The 23512-nt window shown below is 31.3% G+C and overlaps 4 protein-coding genes and 1 pseudogene across 5 annotated transcripts; 3 read left to right on the forward strand and 2 right to left on the reverse strand.

Annotated features, from left to right (window-relative positions):
- Nucleotides 1-1038: 1038 nt before the first annotated feature.
- On the reverse strand, nt 1039-3651 carry LOC146950393 (uncharacterized). Of its 2 annotated transcripts, none has more exons than XM_085746302.1 (3): nt 2536-3651; nt 1767-2297; nt 1039-1513 (listed from the first exon to the last, which is right to left on the reverse strand). In XM_085746302.1, exons 1-3 carry the CDS (start codon nt 3313-3315, stop codon nt 1403-1405), a joined length of 1422 nt encoding a protein of 473 aa, XP_085602428.1. In that variant the 5' UTR covers nt 3316-3651; the 3' UTR covers nt 1039-1402. The 2 variants fall into 2 exon arrangements, with proteins under 2 accessions (XP_085602428.1, XP_085602429.1); XM_085746303.1 differs by having other exon boundaries at nt 1039-1507; nt 2536-3501.
- Nucleotides 3652-8449: 4798 nt separating this feature from the next.
- Nucleotides 8450-9389, forward strand: LOC146950394 (antimicrobial ginkbilobin-2-like protein). The gene has a single exon (XM_085746321.1). It carries the CDS (start codon nt 8505-8507, stop codon nt 9243-9245), a length of 741 nt encoding a protein of 246 aa, XP_085602447.1. The 5' UTR covers nt 8450-8504; the 3' UTR covers nt 9246-9389.
- A 1265-nt stretch (nt 9390-10654) lies between these two features.
- On the forward strand, nt 10655-11530 carry LOC146950395 (antimicrobial ginkbilobin-2-like protein; annotated as a pseudogene).
- A 4803-nt stretch (nt 11531-16333) lies between these two features.
- On the forward strand, nt 16334-17509 carry LOC146950396 (uclacyanin 1-like). The gene is made up of 2 exons (XM_085746323.1): nt 16334-16630; nt 16808-17509. The coding sequence occupies exons 1-2, from the start codon at nt 16465-16467 to the stop codon at nt 17311-17313; spliced, it is 672 nt and encodes a 223-aa protein (XP_085602449.1). The 5' UTR covers nt 16334-16464; the 3' UTR covers nt 17314-17509.
- Nucleotides 17510-17632: 123 nt separating this feature from the next.
- On the reverse strand, nt 17633-20514 carry LOC146950397 (transcription factor bHLH115-like). The gene is made up of 6 exons (XM_085746322.1): nt 20307-20514; nt 19974-20030; nt 19603-19659; nt 19406-19480; nt 19159-19321; nt 17633-18396 (listed from the first exon to the last, which is right to left on the reverse strand). Exons 1-6 carry the CDS (start codon nt 20483-20485, stop codon nt 18148-18150), a joined length of 780 nt encoding a protein of 259 aa, XP_085602448.1. The 5' UTR covers nt 20486-20514; the 3' UTR covers nt 17633-18147.
- Nucleotides 20515-23512: the final 2998 nt, after the last annotated feature.

Raw genomic sequence — 23512 nt, forward strand, 5'->3', positions numbered from 1 at the left:
TAAAATTAAGTTAAGGGGTGATGAAAATAATTTTACCTATATAAATTTAAACTAAATACAAATATATATTTTTTTGTCTATATTTAAAGCAAGAAGTATATATTAGTTCAAGAATATAATAATATGGGATGGGAGGGAGGGGCTAGAGCCCATGCTTGCCACCCTCTCCATTCGTCTCTGGTAAGGACCAAAATGAAAGAACATCATTCATCTCTTCCATTAACACCAAAATGAAAGAACATTTGTTTGAGAAATATGAGATGAACGGTGTTGGAAGAGACGAAGGTTGTTCTTCCATTTTGATCCATGCTTCCATCTCACACCTTACATGTCTTCAAAAAAATGTCAACTAATTTTTTTTTGGAGTTAACGGCTAAATCTAACATCGTGGAATAAAGTGACTAATATATTTGTGGAGTTAGGGACCATTATGACAACAATATGAACATCTAGAGACCGAAATGGTTGTTCAACCAATAGGCACAAAGAAAAATGTGTCATGTAAGGAGATATTGTCATCGCTATCTAAGATTGGTGTTTCGTTACAAGTAAATGATGTTTTAAGAACCCAAAAGTCAAAACAAATCCAGTTGTAAATATTGACATTTTCTGATTGGTTTGGATGAGAAAATTTTACATGGCTGCAACATAAGATAATGTAGAAGTAGCCACTAAGAGGATCGTCTTGTGGGATTGTCATGGTTAGTTTTAGAATGGGAGTTGTATTTGATAACAAGTGCAATGAATGAAACAATTTGGCTTTAGGTGTTGGACTTGCATTTAATTTGTTAAACGTCCACTATATAAAGTGAAAAGCTTAAAAAATTTAAGTGATTTTCAAAGTTTGTGTCCTCCAAGATTTGCTTCGATCTCCATAATTGGTTGTTTATTTTGGGCCTTTTGTATTACCAAAAGAATAAAATTAAAATTGAGTATATCTAATTTTTTTTTTCTCTATCCACACTCCTTATATAGGACTAACAACTAATTTGAAATCTTAATTACTGCTAAATAAAAACATTGGTAAAAAAAAAAATATTGAGGCTTTAAAATTACTAAAAATTATAAAATATTATGCAGTTGACTAGTTTTTGTACAATAGAATCAAAAGATTTATTTGGATAACTTGCTTTCATGTGCTATGCCTTTAATGTATCAAAGTTCTAAATATGTGTGTGTTTGTGTAAGACTATTAGTATAGAATCACAGAGATCAAACTAGCTGTTATCTTTAACCTATGATATGAGGTGTAGTAAGAAAAAAATTAATAATCATTCTTATAGCTTTACTAAGTCCCTCTGCTGAATTCTGCCATATATAAAACTTGGAATGACTTCTAGCAGTGCTCTTCAAGAATCTGGTTAACCATATTGAAAGAGATTTAACATATACATTTATTCTGTCAATGCATATAAATCAATTCTTCATATTTGCACTCTCTAATTGTAATTTCCCTTAGTTGATCAGAGTTAGAGTCCAACACATCACAACACTGCCTTCTTGGAGTCTGCAACTAAATACCAAAGTATAGTTTATGAATTAGCATATTATTAATTACCAAAGTAAAAACATCATCCTAAAATGTAAAAAACCATATTTCAGCATGATTTTAAATTGCGGTCTGCAACTGCAATTGCGGTTGACATGTAAAGAATTTTGTGGTCTCATTGTAATTTGACCGCATTTTTCACATTTTACTGCAATATAAAGGTTTGCAGCGCAACCACAATTTAAAACCATGAATGTCAGTGTCTAAAACGCATTACCTGTTTGCTATCAAGGTCTAACTTATTTGTAACCACTTTGATCACTTCCAGATTCTTCGACGATGTCTTGTCGTTTGAACAATTATAAAAAGGTTTCGTGTAGTTGCTAATGATTCCATCTTTACCGGTAGATACATTGTCTAGATAGAAAATTTTAGGTCTTTTACAAGGGTCATGATGAAGTTCTCTTTTGCTAAAAGTATATATTCCTGCCCAAACTTGTTTTTCCTTCCATGGCTTGAATGTTTCTTGCACTCTAAGAACATCTGGTAAAAGCACATTGTTTTGGAATACTTGAACAGCATAGCCCCATGACACTGAAACCGTCCGTGAAAACCGTCTATCGTAGCAAACAGTTTGTTGTAGGATTCTTTGTGAATCAACATTTGCAGCTTCAAATAAATGTTGTAGTGATTTTGAATTTGTCATATTAGGGAAGATTGCATCAGTAATATCTGGGTGATGTAAGGATAACAAGGGACTTAATGGATGTGCAGCCAATAAACCAAAGATGTTCCCCCTCAAATCAACCTATAATCCAATTTCATAATCACATTAATAGAGGATAAATTTGGAAGAGAAGAATAATAAAAATTTAGTCTCTAAAATTAGGACGCGGATTCCCTACGGTCAGGGAATCCGGAATCCTAAATTTTGGAGACTAATTAGTTCTGATGTCACCAATATAGTCCTGAGAACATGGTTCCTAAATCACCAATATATGGAGTCACCAACAAAATTCATTAAATCAAAGTAAATTATTTATTACCTGGTGAAAACCGGGTTCATATGTTAATCCAACACCAAGTTCTGCTATGCAAGAGAACACCCTAGCATCACTTCCATAAAGATGAGAATATCTTTCAATACAAGAATCAAAAACCTTAGCTAAAACATTAGCTAAAGAAGCACTTAAAGCAAAACCACCTCCACCAAAAGCCATTCCAAAACCAAAAGCTTGAGACCCTTCATAATTCTCCGAATAAGCTCCAACATAGTACCAAAGCCTATGATCATATTTAGAAAGTGTCTTAACAAGATTCTCAGGAAAGAAAATTGTGTCATCATCACCAAACACATACCACCTAACATCTGAATGATTCAATTCAACAGTTTCTTTCACAACACGTGCCACGCGGATCGCTGATCTCAAACCACCTGGTCTATATGTGTAGTTAAACTTTGAAGTGTCTTCAGAGACACAAATTTGAGGAACAGAATCATCACTATTAAGGTTGTTGTCATTTTCTTCAGGTGGAAGATTATCCACAAAAACACAACCTTTCATATTTTTGTCCCACCAAAGTTTGGCATATTTTTTCCTATTAGGCCATGATTTTCCACTTGATGCAATTCCAAAAACAAGATGATTAACATTGGTTGGATCAGATTCAGTAGGTTGTAGTAAAGAAGAACCAATGTTAATTGTTACTATCTTTGATGTGGTAAAGAATAGTATGGAAATAAATATAAAGAGAGAAATTGCACAAAATGAAGATGAGAGTGAAATTAATTTGGTTACAGGTTTGGTTTTGATTAATGATTTCATGACTAACAAGGGAGGTCAATGAAGTTTATGCAATGTTACATATACAAGCTTGAATTATAAACATATATAAGTATATAAAATATAATCATGTATAAAGTTTTGTCAAAAAAATAATCATGTTTAAAGGGTCACGCCACAAACTGCGGCTTAAGAAAGCTAAGATAATGGAAAATTAAAACTTTATGTGGGAAAATGGCACCACATATGCATTGAAGTCAACCATCAACATTGGGAAATGCTAGCATAGGCATCCTTACTTTTTTTTTTTTGAAAGAAGCATAGGCATCCTTACTTGTTACTCCTCCTCATTTATTTATTTTTTGAAGGATCCTCCTCATTTCTTATGTGTTTGGGTTACTGATTTTTCATGTGTATTTTCTCAATAATACAAATAAAATGAACAGAACTTTGTGAACTTTCAAAACTTAAATAAAACGTTTTTCCAAAATAATATTCATTTTAAAATCTTTCGAAATACTTTTAGTCTTTTAATGACCTTAAAGTAGAAAAAGTATTTTAGTTTGGGTCTAAGAAACAGGCATCCATGCTAGTTGGTAACATATTATGGCAATTCTTCTGGTGGTGTCATATGATAAATTATCGATCATAAATTAAAAGTAAAAAATATTTGTGGGTCCAATAGATTATTAGTTAAGTGCAGGAGGATTATTTTAACTAATAATCTATTCTGCCCTCCACTACTGAAAATTCTTGTGCCCGTCCATGTAAACGACACAATCTTTTGCTTGGCGTGTATACATAGTAGTACATTTTCATATCCTTTAATGTGCAATAGCCCCCAACCCCAAGTCTAACCAGATTTCGATGATATTGAAGTTTTATGGGAAAAACATAAGTTTCATATTATATAGATATGACTCTTGATAAGAGTTAAAAAAGACGAGGCACTCCTCCTAACCTTTGGACCTAACACAACCTCATAAAACTGGTTTGGTGCGTTGATGTTGAGCTGGATTGACGGATAGATATGTTGTCACAATAGACTAAAATAGCTTTTGTGATAGGACAATATAGTTCCAAGAGTAGGTTGTGAAGCCAACATGATACAGACACTACATTATCTATGGTAAATTTACAAACAAAGATAAGGTTTTTAATAAATGTTAGTTGTGTCTCATTTGCATTGAGAGAGTACATATATACACACTTAAGCCTTGTGTGTCAAGTTACAAATTAATCCTAAGTCTTGTGTGCCAAGTTACAAATTAATGCTAATTAACTAATAAGGAAATATACTCTTATCAAGAGTCTTATCTATCTGATGTGAGATTTGAGTTTTTTTTCAATAAGTTTAGTGTTGTGTCTGACTTAAAATCTCAAGATCAAGTTTGTGAGCATTAACTAATAAGGAAATATACTCTTATCAAGAGTCTTATCTATCTGATGTGAGACTTGAATTTTTTTTTCAATAAGTTTAGTGTTGTATCTGACTTAAAATCTCAAGATCAAGTTTGTGAGCATCTTGTCACTTTACGCCCAAGCGCAAGTGGTCAACATCTAGGCACTTAGGAAAGTGGTAAAAGCTATCAATTTCCGCTCAGGCGTAGGTGGCCAGCTCCCAGGCGCCCAGACACAGGTGCAGGGTGCCTAGACGCTCGTGCACGAGTTGATGTATGAAAATGCAGCTTTTCACATATTTTGAGACCAATATTATGAGACCAAATTATGGAACTTTTAGGTAACTTAAATTCTATGGGTTGAGCGCTTATGGCTGAGATTCAAGGATTGAAAAACACATTCAAACACCTTGGATAATGAGATCTCATTAGAGGAAAGATCTATGTTTTCTCTCTTGATTTTCCTTAGGATCTTCTTGTGAGTTGAAAGATCGGTAAAAATGGTAGAAATTAGGATTTGCTCTTGGAGAACTCTTAAAGCTAATTTCTTTTAACTTCTGTGTCTTTTGTAAAGATTCGTTGATAGTGGAACAAAAGAGCTTCTCTCTTCTTCAAATGTCGATCAATTTGGATCAACGAGGTAAATAATCTTGTTGTCTTTGTTCTTTTATTTTCTTTATCCTGCTCTTTTATTACGACCATGGTTTTGATATACATATATGTTGATAGATTTGTTCCTGGTTGAATAGTGTTGCTTGGATGGTTTGGTTGTGGGTTGTCTTTGTTATTTTTCTCTACATCTTTAATCTTGTTGATTTTGACAAAGAGTTCGAATTCACAACATTCCCTATTTTTTAATTCTTGTAAGTCGTGAGTTGAAATTTGAAAACCATGAAAAAGCCTTTGACATCACATGCGTACAAATATAAAGCTAGTTTGTTATAGATTAAAATAAAAATAATTTTGATATAAATAATTTGAAGATTATTCTTTAGAGACTTTTGAAAATAGTATAAATTATGGTTGAAAAACATTCAACTTGAAAACTGCTCATGTTTTTTTTTTGACAGAAAAAACCACTCATGTTTAAAAAATAAATTTTTCTCTTTTCTATTAAAAATGATTTTCTTCAAAAAAAAATAACCAGACATATTTCATCTTCAACAGAAAAAATCATTTTTTTGCAAAATAATTTTTGAGAAAAGCTTACACGCCAATACAACTAAAACATAAAAAATAATTTTAATTTTTTTTACAAACGGGGCTTAATGTATCCATTTCAAAGAAGTAATTATTTTCAAATAGTGATCTATTCAATGTAATCAATCACATCTAAAATAGCCAAAAAGAAGGATTTTTTTTTTATACTCTACAACTTTGTTGGGACTAAACCTCGACACAATTGATTCAAAAATTAATTTTTCTTTAAAATAGTAAAATATAGAAAAATTATAAGCAAAATTACATTTTAAATCTTTTAACTTATTTTTAGGTAACGATTTGGTCTTTTATCTTTTCTTTATTGCATTTTTGTTCTTTTCATTCATTTGCATATGAATTTTAAGCTTAAAATCCATGGTTTACTTTTCTTATGGCCTCTCAATTTTCAAATATATGATCTTTCATATATGTTTGCATATGAATCTTAAAGATAAATAATCAAATTGATTATTTATCTTTAAGATTCATACGCAAACATATATGAAAGTACGTACAAATGTTACCTAAAATTAAATTAAAACCAAAAATACCAAAAAATGTTCTCATGTCAAAGGACCAAAAGTACGTACCAACACAAAAATGTGTATCATATATGAAAGATGATTAACCACATTTAAATGAGAGAAAAAACTATAGCAAGTGTTCTTAAACCATCTCTATGCTCGGTTCTTAACACAAGAACACAATTGATTTTGTTTTATTAGAAGGAATTATACATATGTTACGTGGGGCTGCTACATGGTAGAACAGCTGTGCAACAAGAACAATTCCTTTTTTTTTTTTGTACAACAACAAGAACAATTCTATCTACATGAGCAAACTACTTTGTCTAACATAAACATTTCTTGAACGTGGAGAATTGAGACAAAGTGAAGATGACCACTTAAAAATAAAGTGTATTAACAAATGCCTAAAACCAATATTTAAGAAATTTTATCTTAAAAATATAAATTATATATATATATATATATAAGTAATAGTTACATAATTTTTATATAAAAATTATCATTTTTGGTTGTTTAAACTTTAGACAATGTCTTAAGGTCACTTGTTACATTTTTAAAAAATAAAATAAGAATTTTATGTTGATTATTGAGCTAGTCTTCCTTAGACACATCATAAATAAAATTATTTGAGCGCACACACACTACAATGAAAGAAATTAAAAGATAAAATAAATTAGTCACATCACTCAACATTATTAAACAATTTTCTCTTTAAAAAATTAACATTTTGTGAGTGTGCCCAAATCATTTTGATTTGGGTTTGTTACCAAGTAAGAATTTCTATTGATTATTTATGCAATTGGAGAAAAAATATGGTGTCCTTAAAAAGAGATGATTTTGGTGTTTTTATTGCTTTAATAAGTACAACAACAATCAAGTCTTATTCATTAAGTGTGTCGATTACATTGATTACATTATGTCATAGTGTTTATCATAAATCATATTTGGATCAAACTCATTAACCTCTAAATCTTTTATACTCCTTAATATAAGAGAAGATTCTTTTTTTAGGTTCATTGAATAAATGATGTATTTAGTTTACATTATAGTCCAAATACAATAATTATTCAACGAAACTAAAAAAGTTTCTTCTCTTATATTTCCCTTATTGTTTTTCTAGGTCTTTCTTTATATCTTTTGATCTGACCCGCCTCTATCTGATCTACTCTACGTACCACAACATCTACATATATTCTCTCTTCATATGCATAAACTACCCAAGCCTATTCTCTACGACATATATTGCTTTAATAAGTATTTGATTATATTTTTAAGACAAAATTTTCCTTTAGAGGTTCTTTAAACGATGTTTTTAAGACACTTGTTAGCAGCATTATCTAAAATATAACAAAAATTCATATTTGATTCTAGTTTTGAAAAAAAGAACTTGAAAAAAAATGTCAATTTCAATATGAATATCAAAAGTTGGAAAAAGAAAGTTAAATTTAAAGGTAAATTGGAATTAACTATTAATTATAATGTTGGTAACTGAATTTTGCTTTTATTTTAAAAGTCATCTTAACTAGTGCCCTATAAACTAAAATAATAGTTTAATATTTGAAACAATGATTTTAAAACTTTTATAAAGTTGGATTAATCATTTCTCAATACATTATTTTTATATTTGATTCTTACACCAATATTTAAGGGCTTTTTTTTTAGCATTTTAAAGATTTAATTTGTTTCTTTATATACGGAACTAGAGGAGAGTATATGATGATAAATAGTCGTATATTGCATACCATATCATACCCAATAAAATCTAGAATACATGAATATTCACCGAAGAAGAAATCATATTTTGAAAATTTCTACAAAGGAATGATTAATCCACGTTTGGATTTGTCACACTCTTCGTTAATTTAAAGCCAAATCTAGAAGCTTGCAACATTAATTAATTTTTCGAACGCGAAAGTATCAAGCCGTAAGCCAAAGTTGACATGATATTGCCCAACTTGCAAATAAGTTAGAGAAATGTCACCTTCACAAACTTCTCCTCAAAGACAAAAAATTTATCTATAAATAGTTTAACTCTCACTCTCTACAACCAAAAGCAAAACAATTGGAAAAAAATATCCTTATTAACAACCTTCATCCAAATTAAATGGCTTTCTCAAAACTCATGACAATTTTTCTCTCCTCATTTACCCTAGCTTTCCTTATCCAAACATCTTTTGGCGCCGATCCGCTTTTTCATTTTTGTTCTAACTCGGGTAACTTCACAGCACATAGCCCATATGAATCAAACTTGAAAACACTCATCGACTCACTTATCTACAAGACCCCTTCAACAGGTTTTGGTAGTGGATCATCGAGTCTGATCCAAAACCAAAACCAACAAGCATATGGACTCGCCCTTTGTCGGGGTGATGTCTCACCCTCAGAGTGTAAAACTTGTGTCTCCGAGGCAACCAAAGAAATCCAAAGTCGCTGCCCATACAACAAAGGCGGCATCATATGGTACGATTATTGCTTATTTAAATATTTGGATACGGATTTCTTTGGCAAGATTGACAGTGCCAACAGATTCTATATGTGGAATTTGAATAACGTGAGTGACCCTTCCACGTTTAATTACAAGACTAAAGATTTATTGAGCCAGCTTGCACAAAAAGCTTCTATGAATCCTAAATTGTATGCAACAGGAGAGGTAAAGCTTGAGGAATCAAAGAAACTTTATGGGCTAACTCAGTGCACTAGAGACCTTTCTAGTGCTGATTGCAAGAATTGTCTTGATGCTGCAATTAATGAACTTCCAAATTGTTGTGATGGAAAAGAAGGAGGTAGAGTTGTTGGGGGAAGCTGTAACTTTCGATATGAGATATACCCATTTGTCAAAGAGTAGTAATTTGGTACTAGAATTTTATTGGTTGACCTTCTTGGCAATAAAGATTATAGCACTACTAGAATATTGTATGGATAAATAAACTTTGTTACTCCTTTATGGCTTTTGTTAATGCAACATATATAAAAATGTTACTTTGGAAAATGATGAATTCAACTTGTTAGTAGTTTCCTCCCTCAAAAGAAAAAAAAAAAACTTGTTAGTAGTTTCCACAAAGAGAACAAAAAGAAAATTCCTATAGAAGAAGAAACTCAAGAAAAATCTAAAGAAAAAACAACAATTACGTCTCAAATATGAAGAAAAAAACTTAAGGAACGCCGAAAGGTAAAAAAAAATCATTTAAAGCGCCATGGATTAATAAAAATTTTATTTTATTCTATGGTGATACAAATTTATTTAGGATAAATTGTTTGTTTATAATTGATTATGAATAAATAAAATTAAAGTAAATTGAATGCAAATAGCTTATGTTCGGATAGATTGCTGTAAAGTCAATTGAATGTATGTTAGAATCAAATTATTGAGAATTTGGGTTAAAAGAATTGTCTTGTCATAATGCTAATGAAGTAGCTAAATAGAAGGTATATATGGTAAACTTTTTATAATTATAACAATGTGTACTGTTTTACGTTTTTCATTTACACATCAAATTAAACCATGTAATCAATCACATTTGAAATGGCAAAAAGGAGGGAACTTCTTTTTACCATAGAATTTTGTTGGATATCAATATTTTGTAGGTAAAATTAATTCAAAATTTAAATTCTCTTCGAAATAATTATATACAAAAAAAAATGGTGTAACAATAAATAATTGACTGACTATTAGGTGCCATACACAATAACAAATTTTGATGCTCTTATTTGTTTTTCTCTTATTTCCTCTCTTAACTCCCTATATGTCTCTTAATTCTACTCTCTTTCTCTTCATTAAAAAATAAAAATATAATCTTACTCTCTTGTCTATCTTACTATCTATGAATTATATTTTTATTTTTTAATGAAGAGAAAGAGATTAAGATAGGGTTAGAGAGTTATAAGAGAAAAAATGAAAGAAATGGTCCTATCTCAGTTTACAAATAAGATGAGTCTTACGAATCATGCATACATTATTAGTGTAGGATTTCAAGTATGACCGGTTAGTTCTACATCGAATATATATCTACCGTAAGAAGCAGTTGTAGACGGCATTTATTAATTTTTCCATTTTTGAATCCGAAAATGCCAAGCTGCATGCCAAAGTTGACACGAAGCTGCTCAATTTGCAAATGGTTAATAGTCAAAGAAATGTGACCATTATCCTTCCCTACAAAGGAAATGATAATTTCTCTATCAATAGTCTAACTCTCACTCTCCACAACACTAAGGCAAAACTATATCTCCTAATTTACCACCTTCGTCGAAATTAAAATGGTTTCCTCAAAGTTCTTCGCTATTATTCTCTTGCGATTTACCTTTGCTTCCTTATCCAAACATCTTATGGAATAGACCCACTTTTCCATATTTAAATTTGTTCAAACTCTAGTAATTTCACGGCCAATAGCCCATACGAGTCAAACTTGAAAATACTCGTCAACTTACTTATCTACAAGACTCCTTTAACAGGTTTTGGCATTGGATAGAGCCAGTCTGATCCAAAACCAACAAGCATGTTGGCTCGCCCTTTGCCGGGGCAATGTCAATGCCACATAGTGCTAAACTTGTCTCTATAAGGCAACCAAAGAGATCCAAAGTAGCTGCCCATACAATAAAGGTAACATCATATGGTATGATATTCCTCAAAAAAAAAAATCATATGGTATGATAATTGCTTATTTAAATGCTCCGATATGGATTTCAATGGCAAGATTGACAATGCCAACAAGTGCTATTTATGGAATGTGAGGTATGTAAGTGAGCCTACCGGATTTAATATCAAGAATAAAAAGAATTTTGACCTAAAAGTCAAGGAGTTTAAGTCTGATAAGAAAAAAAACTAATATAACAATTAATATACTAGTATTTACTATTAAAAAAATAATTAATTTGAGCCACAACAACTTGCACATAATGCTTCTATGGATCCTAAAAGGCTAAAATGCAACGGGAAAGGTTAGGACTAAGAATCCACATCACCTTTATGGGCTGCTCAGTGCACTGGAGACCTTTCTAGCGTTGATTGTAGGAAGTGTTTTTTATGATGTAATTAATGAACTTCCAAATTGTTGTGACGGAAAAGAAGGAGGTAGAGTTGTTGGAGGAAGTTGCAACTTTAGGTATGAGATATACGCATTTGTCGAAGAGTAACAATGCTAGAATCTTATTGGTTGATCACCTTGGCAATAAAGATAAACCTTGAATAAAATTTGTAATTTGAGTGAAGATTCGAAAGGAAAAAAAAAGCAAAATCCAATCCAATTTAAATTATGGAAGAAAAAAAGTTGAATGCGATTTCCATTATTGCAAGTTGATTTAGTGCTCCACACATTTGTACACTTAGAAAATCAATGGAAATAAGAGCAATTGGGTATTTGATGTGCTTGCTAGTAGTGCTCGGCTCAACAAGTTTAGAGTTTAAAAAAAACTTTAATTGTGAGAACCTTTATAATAAAAAAAAGTTGCATAAGGCTTTATTATGAAAACAAACAAAAGGAGATCTTAGTTTTTTTTTTGGATCCAAGAGATGATCCTAGGTTAAAGAGAATACGAACCTTTCATCTTTACCAACTAATCTCATGAAAGATCATTATTAAATTGTTATATTACATATATTTTTTTAACTAAATTGGATTTTTTTAGATATTTTTTAAATCCAAAATTTTGAGACATAAAAGCTCTACCTTGAACCATTTACTCCTTGGACTAGCCCTGGTAGTGTTGGATGCAAGCATCAGATTGAAGTCAATTTTTTAAATATAGTTAATGTTTGGTCCACGTCTGTTGGAGAGTATGGACCACGAAAATAAGAAGTCTATATTATTATCCCTAAAAAAAGGAGAGTTTATATTATAAAAATAAAACAAAAAAAGGTGTAGTTACTAGGTACAAGGAAACATTCATCTTGCATTCAATCTTTATAGACACACATAATTTTTCTCTATTCTTTTATGGATATCATGTTTTATAAGACATTCAACATAAACTTTTGAAACTAAAAGGAAATACATTTTAAATGTTATCCCTCATTTGTGAATTGAGAAATCATTGGGGAATAGAAGAGATAATAAGTCTTTTTGCCCACTAGTTTCACCACTCATGAAGCTCCACATATTACAAAATAAAATGACTATTACTTTTCCCATCATATGATACTCTCACGTACTTTGTAAAATTTTCAAAAATGCTCTTTTGCAGTTCGGAATTCATAATTCGGACGAGTTCGGATTTCATAATTCAAACTATGCTTATGTATAATCAGCAATCATAATCTCTCCCATTTCAGCAATTTTGAATTTTGCTTTTAAAAAAAAAGGGTATATACTTGTCAAATAAAATCATAAAAACTCAAGAATGAGAGTTAGGAAGATTAATATTGTCTTTAAAACGACTATCCATGTTACAAACGTAATCCGAACTGCATCAACACCATGAAAAAAAGATGTTTAGGGGGTGTTCGGATTCTATAATCCGAAAAAATCAAATAGCGCGCCCTATTTTTTGAGATTTTTGGATTTTTTTCGGATTATAAAATCCGAATTGGTGAAAAACTTATTTTTTTTCACCCTATAATAAAGGAAAACACCAATTCAGATTTTAAAATCCGAAAATCTCATGGACACTTTTGGGAAGAAAAAAAAATAGGACGCACGAGAAATGAATAGGGTGGGAAAAGTAATAGTCAAATAAAATTAGTGATTAAGATTGGGATTGCAATCCAAAAAGTTGGGTTCAGTGATTATATTAGATAATTGTTTTACCCACGTAAGAAGTTGCTTAAAACCACATAGAAATGACCAAAAACCCCATTGGTAGTTAACTTCCACTTGCTTTAAAAGAGAAAAGTGAGTTGTAGTTAACTACCGTTGAGGGTTTTTGGTCATTTGCATGTGTTTTTAAGCAACTTCTTACGTGGGAAAAACAATGTTCATTATATTATGGATTGTTTTTTTGGTATGGACAATGCATAATATATGCAAGGTTCGGGGTTCGAACCCGGCCACCGCCAAAATATATATTATGGATTGTTTTCTCTCCGTGTTAACGTGGGCTAATTAAAATTTTATTAAAATTAAGGAAAATAATTAGACTCATATCGAGTGAATATTAGTAAAATAAATAAGACTTCTTATTTTCCCACTCTATTGATTTCTCGCGCGCTCTATACAGTACAAATTATATAATCCGAACGACATAAATATCCTATAAAAACCTTCAAAACAAGTTAAAACATTTCGAATTTTAGAATCTGAAAAGAGCGCGAGAAACTCATAGAATGGAAATAGTAATCGCCAAAAAATAACCATAACGAATGGAGTAAAACCCTACATTATATTATACATATGAACATGGATAATTATCCACAAAAATAAGCGGGCAGGAGTACCTTAGTACCCACCATACAGGGGCGGACCTGAGCAGGGCAGGGTGTGGCAATAGCCACACCAGCTCAGGCCCAATTAATTTTTTTTATGTCTAGTCCATAACTCATTTATGAAAAAACCTGAGTGTTCTGTTTGGCCCAAATATGATACCGGAGCTTAGAAACTATTTTAGTGTATGATTAGCAAAATATGTTGAGGGGTAATCATAATATCATAAATTATTAAGTGAAAATATTTATATTTGTTTATTTCATCTTCTATATTGTTTCTTATAAACATTTTCCTTGTTGATTTGAAATTACTAAACTGAAATTGATAGTAGTAGTGAGAGTAATTGAATCATGATATTGAAATTGAAATTGAATTAAGATAGTGAGAGTAGTAGTGATAACAATACTAAAATTGAAATTGATTTTTATTTTTAGGGTTTGGTTACTAAAATTGATTTTAAATTGTTTGAAGTTGAAATTGAATTAAGATTTATTGTTTTGTTTGTTGATTTTATAAAGGGTAATGATGTTTGTTACGAAACCAAAGTTAACGAAACACACGAAACTATCATACTTGGTGATTTTACGCCACTATTTAACCATATATTATGTCATGACCCCACTTTCACACACGTACCTGACCATGTATCGTGTTATAGGCCAGTTTTATATTTTACAAAGGTGTCAAATACCAAATTTATAAGTGCTTGCTATTTTTGCCAAAAAAAAAAAAAAGTGCAAATTTGTTTACACTTATGTTGTTTATGAACGCGTATGGGATTTCTTGTGTTTCGTATATGTTGTTTATCGTAATAAATAGCAGTGCTCTTTTATATAAGTGGAAATTTATTGCTCTCAATGTACTTTCTATGAATTCCTTACATATCTTCATTTATATTGATCCTGTTAATTGAATTAGGATGAAGAAATTTTTTTCGGTTATGCATAGAGACAAAGTTAGTAGTAGGGAGAGTAACAAAGTCATCGACTTTGCCCCACTAATATTGGAAGTCCAGGTCCGCCCCTGCCACCATACCTCGTACCCGCAAAATATATATTTATACTTTTCATTCATGTTATTATATAAAAATATTGGCAAAATTACACTGGTGGTCATTTAATTTAATTTTTAGTAATGATTTTGTCTTTTATCTTTTCTTCACTACAATTTTACCTTTTTAGTCTATTTACATATAGATAGTTTCAAATTTAAGATTCATATGCAATATAGGTGAAAGATCGTCATATATTTAAAGAAGGAGATGCCATAAAAAAAATAAAACCATGAATATAAACTCACTTTTTAATATCTTTCTAACATTCAAACTTTCACCGGATGAAATCAATGTAGATCACATCACTTTAAGCGAGATCCATTTTTAAAGTGTATGATACACATTAATTTCATTCAATAAAAAAATGAATGTTAAAAAGAATGTTAGAAAAAGAATGTTGCTAGAATAAATAATAACAGTTTCCTCTCCATTTTTATAATGTTCCTGTTTTTTCTATATTAGATTAGATTTCTACTTGACAGCATCAAAATACTTAAATATTCTGGCACCATATGGGTTAGTTGCATACATGAATTAGGTGTGCACCATTAGGGAAACTAGGAAAGCCTCAAAGTGATTGCCCTGCACATCTCTCAATATATATTTAACAAATCATCATTCATAAGATTTTTTTATTGCCACCCATATTGTGCTGCCAGATTTTGATTAATGATTTTTTTTGGTCTAATGATGTTCGTGCAATGCAACAAGTGAACAATGCCACAAATTTTCTGATAGTGAAACTTATAAATGACCTTCTTTGTACTATTTTAAGTGTTATTGACAAATCATAATTCATTATCAGAAAATTAAAATGAGCAATAACCAATTAAGTTCATATATAATTAATTAATTTATTTTAAGATTTAGTTAGACCAACCCAAAATTCTAAGACGATGGTTTAAGAATTTATTTAGGATTTTTTGGACCATCAAGATTTTGCTATCGAGTTACGCTCAAAATGCTCGGTTCTAGGCATGAGGAGGACTTGAACATATGTTTGTAAGTAGAGGCAATCCTCACTTTACAAGACAATTTTGTATAGTTGAGTTAAGTTCAACCCAAAATTTTAAGAAATATCATAAATACAAAACAGTAGATATTGACTTGATACTAATATTAAGAGTATTAGTTAGACATTAGAGTTAAAATAAAATGGTTAAAGGTAACTTGAAAAGATAAAAACATACTTATTTTGAAACGACTCTTTTTGCAAAAATGTCACTTATTAATTATTATGAATCATAGAGATTAACATTCGAATTATAAAATGTGGAATAGGCCAAACTTGAGTTGTTGTGAACCCAACAACTATCACCTGAAAAACCTATACATGTGAATCAGCCAGGGATCAACCACCCCAAATGCCTCTCACCCTTTCTCTTTGCACATAAAATTAAGTAAACATAAAGAATCAGTTACAAGAGTCAAGACAGACAGGAATAGTGCATGCATTTCAACTTAGATAATCCTTCTTATTTTCTTAACTATACCAACTCCAACATTGCATGATTAAACCACTACCAAATCATTATTCCACATTCCTTTATGCTTATATATAGACCTGTACACTCAAGTCAATTCTCATATCAATCATATCTATCTTATTAACTTTGATCATCTTTACCATTCCATATTCATCATATTTAGAAAACATGGGTGTACTTGAAATCATTCTAAGAATAACTTTTGTGGCTATGCTAATCAAATTGGCCATGGCTACAAATCACATTGTTGGAGGACCAAATGGTGGGTGGGATACAAACTCAAACCTTCAATCATGGGCATCTTCCCAGCAATTTTCAGTGGGAGACAATCTTAGTAAGTCACTATACATTAATTTCATCTTTTATTATAAAAATAGCTTATACATATGCACTCATATAGTAAGCGCTTAATTAAGGCATTTATCCATTCGATTAACTTTAATTTGAAATATAGTGCATATTTTATATGAAAGTTGTTCTAAATTGATGAGATTGACAATGATATATGCAGTTTTCCAGTATCCACCAAACCATGATGTGGTTGAAGTTACAAAAGCAGACTATGACTCCTGCCAGCAAACAAATCCAATTCAATCATATAACGATGGTGCCACAAGCATCCCTCTCACATCAACAGGGAAAAGATACTTCATTTGTGGAACAATAGGACATTGCAGCCAAGGAATGAAGGTTGAAATTGACACACTTGCTGCTCAAGTTTCTCCTGCCTCACCAGTAGCAGCAGAACCTTCAATAGCAGACTCTCCAATGATTTCCATCATTCCCTCTGCAGCACCTGCAGAATCTACTGAAGCACCAAGTCCTTTGTTTGAAGCACAAACAGAAAGTCCTACATTCTCTCCAATGATTCCTTCCACTGAATTTCCAGCTCCTTCCTCTCCTCTAGCACAACATTCACAGGATGATGTATCGGCTTCATCAACCGAGAAAGGAAATCTACAAGCCTCCATTTCAATAGTGTTGAGTTTAGTAGTAGTGTTTATGACCTTCTTCTAAGGATGAGAAAAATCCAACTCAACTCAACCATTTTTATTGAGTCTATTTTGTGTTGAAATTTGTTTTTGGTGTGTCCATCTTTGTTACTTTGGTGCGATTATTGTTGCTTACGATTTCAGTGATATTGCTGTTTTCATTTTAGTTTGATAAAAATATCTCTATTCTCTAGTCAATAATGTGATTTATATTTGATAAACCACTAGTATTGAACAATTTTCATATTATAGCAGATAAAGTGAAAAGGACGGGACTTCTATGAAAACATTTTAGGGAAAAATCAGTTAAAAAATCACTTTTATTTTCAATCATGAGACTTACATTTGAAACATCACATAAAGCATTTACTTAATTTAGATTAAGATTGTATTGTAGCAGCACAAATTTATCAAATCAACCAGTTTCTAAGCAAACTTTTAGTCTCAGAATTTTAAAAACAAACAATAAGGACAAAGTGAATCACTTAGGAAAAAAATATAATACAAGCAAAGCACACATACAATAACAGTGATGTTATTTGAACAACAATTTGGTACATATAAATTCAACAACTTTTTACACAGTTAACGTAATTCAAGTGTTCCAACTACATGTAGATTTGAACACTTGAAAATTGTGGCTAATCACGTTCAAATTCATGATTAATGAAGTTCATTCGATAGTTAATAGATTGCGACATGCTGACATCTGATATATCTATTAACCAAATCTAACACTTCATGAACCACGGGTGCGAACTGGTTAACCATGTAAGAAGTTGTCGAATTTTCGTGTCTCAAATTAATGTTCAACTAACAACTTTGTACAATAAGGAAGTGGATGCTGTTGCTAACCACTTTAAGCAACTGGAGGTCGAAGCAGGTGATCCTGTGATGTATCAACTGCAGCAGGTGACATAAACTGCCACATTGAAATTCCAGGATAACCAATGAAAGGCATCAGCTTGTGGTTACCAGTTGGTCCTTTAGCAGCCATGGCATTGGAGAGGAAGCTAGACTGTACACTTGATAATTTCACCTGCTGCTCCAACTTTTCTTTGTCTAGCTTCAGCTTATTTTTCTCATCACGAAGCTCTTTCTTCTCAGCCTTTAAAGGAAACATAACTTTAGAACCATGTTTCATACTTGTTCACATCATTTTTCACTTACTTATTTAGAGAAATATAAAGCATAGCAACCTATAAATTTAAGAAATAACTTGTTCCGGACTTGGCCACGGCCCACGGTCCATCTCTGAACTAGACCTTTGTGCCACAAGTCCAAATCCACTCCAGAGTATTTTAGAAGCTCTGCATATGGTTGTGCAATCGACCAAACGATGATCTGCACGCCGTGGCAAGGTCTATGTGTGCTCAACCATATCTCAAGGTTCACATTGGATTATAACTAAGTATAGTAAACTAACTAATATGAGGGAATTCGCTTCTTATATAAAAGATAGATAAAGACGGTGTCATGTGGCACAACGTGGATAACTGAACGGTGTTTTATAAAAATAAAATAAATAACTAGTTGATGGGACCCGTGATCAGCACATGTGCACGTAGACTAAATTAAGAGGGTTTTGATTTCGTGTATAAAAGATCGATAAAGACGTTGCCACGTGGCACAATATAGATGCTAAATTGTGTGTTTATTAAGATGATAACTAGTAGATAGGACCTATGTGCCGCACAGGTGCAAGTAAACTTACTTATACAAGGGGTTTCGGGGTTTCGCTTCGTATACAAAAAGATAGATAAAGATGTCGCCATGTGGCACAACATGGAGAACTGAATTGTGTTTTATAAAGATAATAATAATAAAATAAATAAATAAATAACCACTATAATAAGATACGAAAAATCACCTTAAGTTCTTTAACTTTTTCTCGCAATTCATCATTCCTTTCCTTGAGCCTCTCAGCTTCATTTCTTAATTGGGTCACCACTCGAACCGCATCATTTAATAGGCTAACCTTGTCAGTTTTGGGCAGCGTATCAGGCTCTAAGACAGAACTCAATTCCATAAACCTTTAAATCATGTCAAATTGAAAAAGCATGAGATTTAGTTTAGAAGCATAAACAAAATCAGAAAGTTGCAAAATAATAGCAAACCTGTCATTCAATTTATCCCTTCGCACTTTCTCACGACCTGCCTTGGAGCTAGATGCATATGATTCCGTCCTTAACCTAAAGTAACAGTTGCATATTATTCATTTAGCTTATTTCTATTTTCTAGTAGATGTGAGATTAATCACTCAGTTGAATTCCAACAGTATACAACTTTTACAAAGGCAAAGAAGATATATTACCGCTTTGAAGGGCCGTTTTCCAGTACAGTTGAATCCAGTGAATATTCCATTTCCATGCTGCAAATATATAGATAGTAATCATCATGAGAAATCTGAGAATAGTCAATCACAGAGAGTGTGTGTTTGGTTCCACTTTTGGAGTAAGCAAAGTTGATTCAAGAAGTGTTTAAATTAATTTTACCACCATAATTGATTCTAACTTGAAGAATTTAAAGTTTTAGTTTCTACAAATGATTTTTAGCCTCAAATTTATATTGCAGCATCAATAACATAAATCACTTTACATTCATTTCACTTTTGACGAGAATCAATATTATAAAATCAATTCATTCAAAATCAACTTTTACAAATACAAGAAAGAGATATATTACCGCTTTGAAGGGTTACTTTCCATTACAGTTGAATCAAGTGAGTAATCCATTTCCAAGCTACAAATATAAAGTAATAATCATGAGAAAACTTGGAATTTACAAAATTGACTTTGAAATGTTTAAAATAGATTTTTCCCGCAGATTCTACAATTGATTTTTAGCCTCAAATTTATTGTTTAACTTACTTTTACATGAATTATCATGCATTCGACACACTTTTAACCAGAATCAACATCACAAAATCAATTCATTCAAAATCAACGCAGAATCAAACACGCGCAAATTTAAGGGATTTCAGCTTCTTAAATAAGACAACAAATATTTCAAAGTCACCTCATATGGGAGGAAGGAGGGTTGATGATATGAGTTTGAGACTGAGGCTGAGGCATCCAGGTGAAAGCAGGAGCAGCAGAAGAGTCAGAAGCCATGAAATCAGCAGCAGAAATAGATATATCATCATAGCCATAATCATAGAGCCAAATGGAGGAACCACCTGTGGAATCCATATCCATAATATTGTTGTAACCAAGGTAGCTAGAGTGAGTAACTAACTGTGTACTAATGTATTAATATCAATATCAGTTCATGTATAGTTAGTAATAGTGATGAAATAGCGTGAGAATATAATAATATACTATACAATATACATGTATGTCACATAACATAGAATATTATTAAAAGCATAATAATATATTCATTCATTTGTTTGTTTTTTACTTGTCCATTGTTTTGTAATTGTAATTAAGAGTAAAGAGAAAGTCATTGTTGTGAGTGTGATGTGAAATTTGTGACAGAAGCAAGAAGAAGATTGAATGTCTTGCTTAGCAAACTCTGCAATTCCATTACGTTGAAACAGTGTATTTTGGTTCGGTATTGTTCCTTTCACACCTACTATGTTGACACACTAATTTCATATATATACAAACTCACACACTTAATAAAAACTACATACACAATTACATTTCATATATAGATTTTTAACTATTTTATTTTCTGTTCTTGTCAAAAATATTATTGATTTTTTTCCGTTTCAAAAAACAATTACTATAGAAAAAGGGCAAAGTAAATAATGTTTCATATTAATTTTACCATCTAGTCAAAAATATTATTAATTGTTAGCATTATGTTGAAATTAGAGATTGAACCATCAATTATTAATCACTTTACTCCTTGTCCTCGTGAGCTTAGCTCAGTTGGTATGCAAGGTTAGGGTTGAAACCCCGGTCACCATCAAAAAAATCACTTTACTCCTTAATTTACCACCAACCCTAAATCTCAATCTCATCTCAAATATATAATGTTTAGTGTTCTTGTAGTACTCTATGAGGCAGAAGCTGTCGTTTTATTTATACAGCTCCAGTGACGTTTTAGCAATCACGTTATTGAAATTGACGTCTTAATCACCTTTTTTTTAATGGAATAACCTAATCCTTTTAGATTAGTAAATTCGTAATACTATATCTATGCTCTTTGGGAAGCATAATAAAATCCAACAAGATGCCGTTTTGGGATGGCTTGATTCATGCCTTAAGTTGACGTGACTGGTGGGACATATCACAAATGTTTAAAAAATGGGATGTAAAACCTATATGACTTTTGGATTATAGTAATTGGATTTAATTCATGCCTAAGAATTACTAGAAACATAATACATGATCTAGTGGGCCTCTTTGGTTCAGCTTCTGTCCAGCCAAAAGCAATTCTCTACAGTGCCAAAAACAATTCTAGCCAAAAACAACGTGTTTGGTTTGGCTTTTCAGAATTGCTTTTATCCTCCAAAAGCAATTTTCTATGAAGCTACAAATCCGAGCTTCTAGCTTTTATAGAATCAATTATAAACAGTAAATTTTATATTTTATTATTACAACCTATTATTTTCCTTTATTGCCCTTTATCAATTCTCCTTCTTTATCAATTCTCCTTTAGCTATGTCTATTTTAGTAATTATACATTCAAAAGCAATTCTACATAATTGTATCCAAACATAAATAAGTTTGTTTAATCAATTCTACATAATTGTATCCAAACATAAATCAATTCTCTCATAATCAATTCTGTCAGAATCAATTCTATCAGAATCAATTCTGTCAAAATCAATTATATTCAAAGCTGAACCAAACACACAATCCAACTAGCTTTTTAAAACATTAACTCCCATGAACAATTGTGACAAATATTTTGTCCGATCTCGAATATAAGCAATCAAAAATACTTTGTTGGGTTATCCAAAATATATGAAATGTGTAACTAATTACTATGATAATATATACAGTTAAAACTCTATAAATTAATAATGTCAGGACCAGAGAAATTTATTAATTTAAAGAGTTATTAATTTATCGATAAATTAATAATTATTAATTTAAAGAGTTTTTAAGTAATTATACTGTACATACCAAACAAAAAGGTAAATTAGTCTATGCCTCTTAGAATTACGTTGCAGCGAACCTTGAGATTTAACGTAAATTAGTAATTACTGTATTCATATGCATTGGAAATCAATAATGACTTTTGAAGTACAGTAAATGTAAACAAGAGGAACAAATGTGTTCAATGTATCCTTAATATTTTTTTTTTCAGTTTCTATGAATTATTAATTTATGATTTTCTTGGGACCGAAAATTATAAAGGGATCTCCCGAAAAATTATTATCTTATTATTTTATCGAGTTTTTCAATTTTTTACATTGGCCCAAGTCGGGATCGGATAAATTTATTATTTTAGAGAGTTTATTAATTTACCGAGTATTAATTCAAAGAGTTTCTCTTGTGTGTATATATATATATATATATATGATAAACTACTTTTCTTAAAAAATTGAAACCAATTATTCCAGGCATGGTTTTCACTTTTCAGTTTAAATTAGAGATTTTGAATAACAAGCAGTGGTTAGTGGTTTTCATGATTCTTGAGTATAATCGGTAGAGGGGAGTGGAACCTGTCATACCATGCATGCACTTGCTAATTGGTTAAATTAGTGTGTTGATGTTGAAAATCGTATTACATGTCATGATCATGATTTTGGGGTTGTTTATAGTGTATGTTCTTCAATTCTGATAGTTCTGTGTCTTGCACTTTTTTTTCTTGGGTTTAGTTCGGTTTTGAATTTGCTAAGACAAATTCTGTTTGGCTGAGCAAATAACTCCGTGTCTGCACCATCTATTTCTACTTATGTCATTATCTTCTCTTATGTATTCCTCTGTAGTGACCATGCATTTATTCTTATTAGTCTTGCATAATATCATATTGCATTGTCTTGTTAGCATAAGGGATGTTGCTTACGTATTGTATACTTATATATTGATGACTCCTTATCATATACTCCCTCCGTCCCGGAATAACTGACCTATTTTCTAAAAAAAAGTGTCCCAAAATAACTGACTCATTTCAATTTTCAATACAATTTTCATCATTCCCAATACAATATAACACTAAATAATACTACTTTTATCATTCCCAATACAATATATTCCACTTTCTCCTTTATTTATACACTTTTCTTAATCTGTGTGAAAAACCAAAGTAGGTCAATTAAACCG

The sequence above is a fragment of the Medicago sativa genome, chromosome 2 (assembly GCF_051527215.1).
Source record: "Medicago sativa cultivar Bolivia chromosome 2, Bolivia_mono, whole genome shotgun sequence".
Classification (NCBI taxonomy): domain Eukaryota; kingdom Viridiplantae; phylum Streptophyta; class Magnoliopsida; order Fabales; family Fabaceae; genus Medicago; species Medicago sativa.